This window comes from Sapajus apella, unplaced genomic scaffold (genome assembly GCF_009761245.1).
Source record: "Sapajus apella isolate SASKATOON/1434 unplaced genomic scaffold, GSC_monkey_1.0 scaffold1793, whole genome shotgun sequence".
NCBI lineage: Eukaryota > Metazoa > Chordata > Mammalia > Primates > Cebidae > Sapajus > Sapajus apella.
In genome coordinates, this window is record NW_022438719.1 from 9,357 (window position 1) to 12,668 (window position 3,312).

Here is a 3,312-nt window from a genome sequence, read left to right on the forward strand (position 1 = left end):
AATGGCCCAGCCCTACCCTCAGGCACGCCTCTTGGGATCCCAGGTTTGCCTCTTCTAAACATGGATTGTAACACTCCCAGGTGGCTCCAGGATGACCCACGCATGGAAATGCTGCACCCATGGATGTTAGTCTCTGTCCCCTCACAAGACACCCAAGAGCACCATCTGCAGACCCCAACTGTCCAGACTCCCTGGCTTTCTCATTGACTATACCTCATCTCCTTCCCTCTAGGGAGGCAGGAACACCTCTATGTACCTCTTCTGAAGAGGCTGGGAATAGGTAGAGAGATCAGCAGTCCCAGGACCTGGCCCCAGCCAGCCCTCCCATCTCCCATCTCCGAGAGCATAGGCCCCTGCCACTGCCCACTCCCAGGAAGGAAGAAACCCACACGACTAACCAGTGTCTGAGAGCATTTTTATTAAGGGCAGCAGAACGGGATCACAGCATCTTAGAAAGCCTATTCTCTGCCGTGGTGGGGAGTGGGGGGCAGAGGGAAGGACCCGGCACACTTCAAGGAACCAGGCGGGTGTGAATTCCTGAGTGAGCTCGGGGCAGCGGTGGGTGGCTGCTCCACAGCTCGCCCCTCCAGAGGACCCAGCTTTTTGGTTTTGGAGCAGCCAGGGCTGTTTGCCAGCTTGCTCAGAGCCTACCCTGAGGGCACAGCTGGCAGGAGGAAGCCGCCCAGGCCCGAGGAAGAGACACCCACTGGCTCAAAAGCCAGGCCTCTGCTAATGGGGCCTACCCTGGGGTGCCAGTGCCAGGGCTGAAGAGTCCCTGAGGGGCTGCCGGCACGCAGGTATCCCCCCGTGGTGAGCAGAGTGCAGTGAGGGGCTGACAGGCAGGCAGAGCTACATTGGCAGAAATATGAAGCAATGGGACAGTTTCCAAGAATGGCAACATTTCTGGATCCAGAGAAGCAACAAGAACAAACGGTGGCTTGTTTGGATAGCTTCTGACAGAATTTGGCATTTTATTACAAATTGGAGTGTGAGTGAAATAAAATCCATCATCACTTTTCTGCTAATGAAGAGACAGATGTGGAAAAACCAGTCCGGTGCCCTTGCCATCCTGGGCACACCAGAGTCTCCAGAAACCTGCCCTTGGCATACCTAGGACAAAAGCTGAGATCATGTACACACTGCAGGGGCCACGCGCCTGGACAACTGAACAATGTTAGGCCACCTAACCTGCCCATCACTCCCCACTTCTGCACAGGCCAGACCAAGCTGTCTTACACACCTGTAGGCCCTGGGAAGATCTCAAATTATAGAATTAAAATTAAAACAAAAAGCAAAGATTATGTCATCTTCTTCACAGGATCTAGTCCCCCCCAAAAGCCACAAAGGGAAGCCGCCAGTGGCAGAAGTGGGGTTGGTGAGACACGGCATTTGGATCTCGTCGGCTTCCTTGGGGTGTCAGAACAACACAGATTCTCTACTAGTTTGGGGACAGTCCCGTCTGCCTTGAAAAGACATTAATATTCAAATCTTTACAAGTTTATCTGATGATAAATTCTAAGGTCATTTTTATTTCTACAAAAAAAGGCAGTCAAAACAATATAAAACACATTGAAAGGATATTACTGAGTGAGCTTCAAGTGGAGCTTGACTCTGCAAAGGCTGTGAGTCCAAAGGGAGAGGGAAGTCCATCTTGTTCCTGGGCTGGGCCGGCTGCTCTGGAGGAAGGGGCCAGAAGGGACTCCGGCAACCCCGGACTGGTGCTTTAACTAGCTGAGTCCTCCCAATTCCAATCTTGCAAAGGGTCAAAGTGTGCCAAGGGAAGGCTGTGGCGGGGCCGCTGCACAGAGGAAGTGGAGAGTAAGCTCCGTGGCACATTCAGATGGAGCTCGGTGACAGATGAGCTGGGAATTTCAAATGGACATTCTGGCTGTAGCTTTGCCTGCAAGGACCAGCAGATCTTCTAAAATGGCCGCAGAGAGGAGTGCCAACCTGGGACCGCAGGAGCCCTTCTGGCGAGATTCATCACACACAGTGTGCACAGCATCCTCCTGACTAGCAGGCCCCCCCTTTCAGGGCCACCACAGACCTGTGGTTATAGGGTTTCTCTGCGCAGGCCAGGCCAGAGGTCAGGCACACACACTGACATCAGGGCTTGCCCAATTAACTGACGTTGCTGTGGTAACATCAGCTGGAGTTTCACACAAGAACCGGGGAGGAGGACTGAAGAGGGGTGTAGCTGTTTGCTTGTTTTTAGATTTTTAAAAAGGATATTATAAACTGGAATCAGAATTTAAACCAGCTCCCACACTGGGCCACAGTCCCACACGTGTGAGAAAAAGCCACCAGGACCGCCAGGGCTGTCTCTTCTTCTTTGTGGAGGAGGCAGAGCCCGGGTCTGGGGAAGTAAGTAAGTGAAAAATAAACTGCCAAAAAGTGGGAGTGGCAAGGGTAGGGAAGAAAGGGTACCACAACTTTTTTTTTTAACTTTTTTTTTTATAAACCTTATGGGCTAAATGTAACTTGAAGATTTTGGATAAAATTGGACAAGAAAAGAAACACCATTGTTTTGAAGTAGATTGAAGCAGTGATTTTTAAAACAAAGAGAGAGAACTAGAACATCTTAAATTTTTAATCCTTTCTTTACAGGTTACCTAGACCACTTTTGATTAAGAAAACTGTAGAAAGTTAGTAACTGCCACAAGCGAACGCCAGGCGGTGGCACGTGTCAATTTCCACAGAGTCCTGCTTTGCGGGGTGTCTGAATGCACTGCACGGGGTCTCTGCTCACACCTGCTGGAACCAATCGTGGCAGATTTTAGTCCACAGGTCGCTTTTCCCCATATTTCTTTGTAAACTCTTCAGCATTCTTACAGAATTTTTTACGGTCCTTAGAGTATTCTTCAGCTAGGTCAGCCCGAAGTGGGTGCTCGGGCTGGGGGTCATTCACCAGTGCTATGAGGGACTGGATTACTTGGTCGGTTTTGGTTGCTGGCTTCCAGTTTTCAGCACTAATTACTGGGAGACAGACCTGTCCCTTTTCATCCATGTTCGGGTGATAGATCTTTGTTTTAAATGTGATCTTCGGTGGTTTGAATGGGTACTCTGCTGGAAAGTTGATTTCGATTCTGAAGGCCCCCTTATCATACGGAGGGTTGTCAGGAACAATAAGCCCTTGCCAAGTCAATAAATTAGCTTCATCAACCTGGATGTTACGGAAGTTTTTCATTCCACATTTGCGGATTTCTTCAAGCTCCTTCATCAGCCTCCTGCTGGCCGCCATCTTGGATTTGGTGGTGCTCCTTCCCCCTATTATGTTTATTCTTATCGTTAGGCATAAGGTTCTAGACTTGA

General features: G+C 49.9%; 1 protein-coding gene across 1 annotated transcript; it reads right to left on the reverse strand.

Annotated features, from left to right (window-relative positions):
- Positions 1-398: 398 nt before the first annotated feature.
- Positions 399-3,286, reverse strand: UBE2L3 (ubiquitin conjugating enzyme E2 L3). The gene has a single exon (XM_032273096.1). The coding sequence runs from the start codon at positions 3,239-3,241 to the stop codon at positions 2,777-2,779; it is 465 nt and encodes a 154-aa protein (XP_032128987.1). The 5' UTR covers positions 3,242-3,286; the 3' UTR covers positions 399-2,776.
- Between the last annotated feature and the right edge of the window lie 26 nt (positions 3,287-3,312).

Excerpts from the sequence above, each read along its gene's own strand:
- UBE2L3 (XM_032273096.1), bottom strand. The coding sequence starts at position 3,241 with ATGGCGGCCAGCAGGAGGCTGATGAAGGAGCTTGAAGAAATCCGCAAA.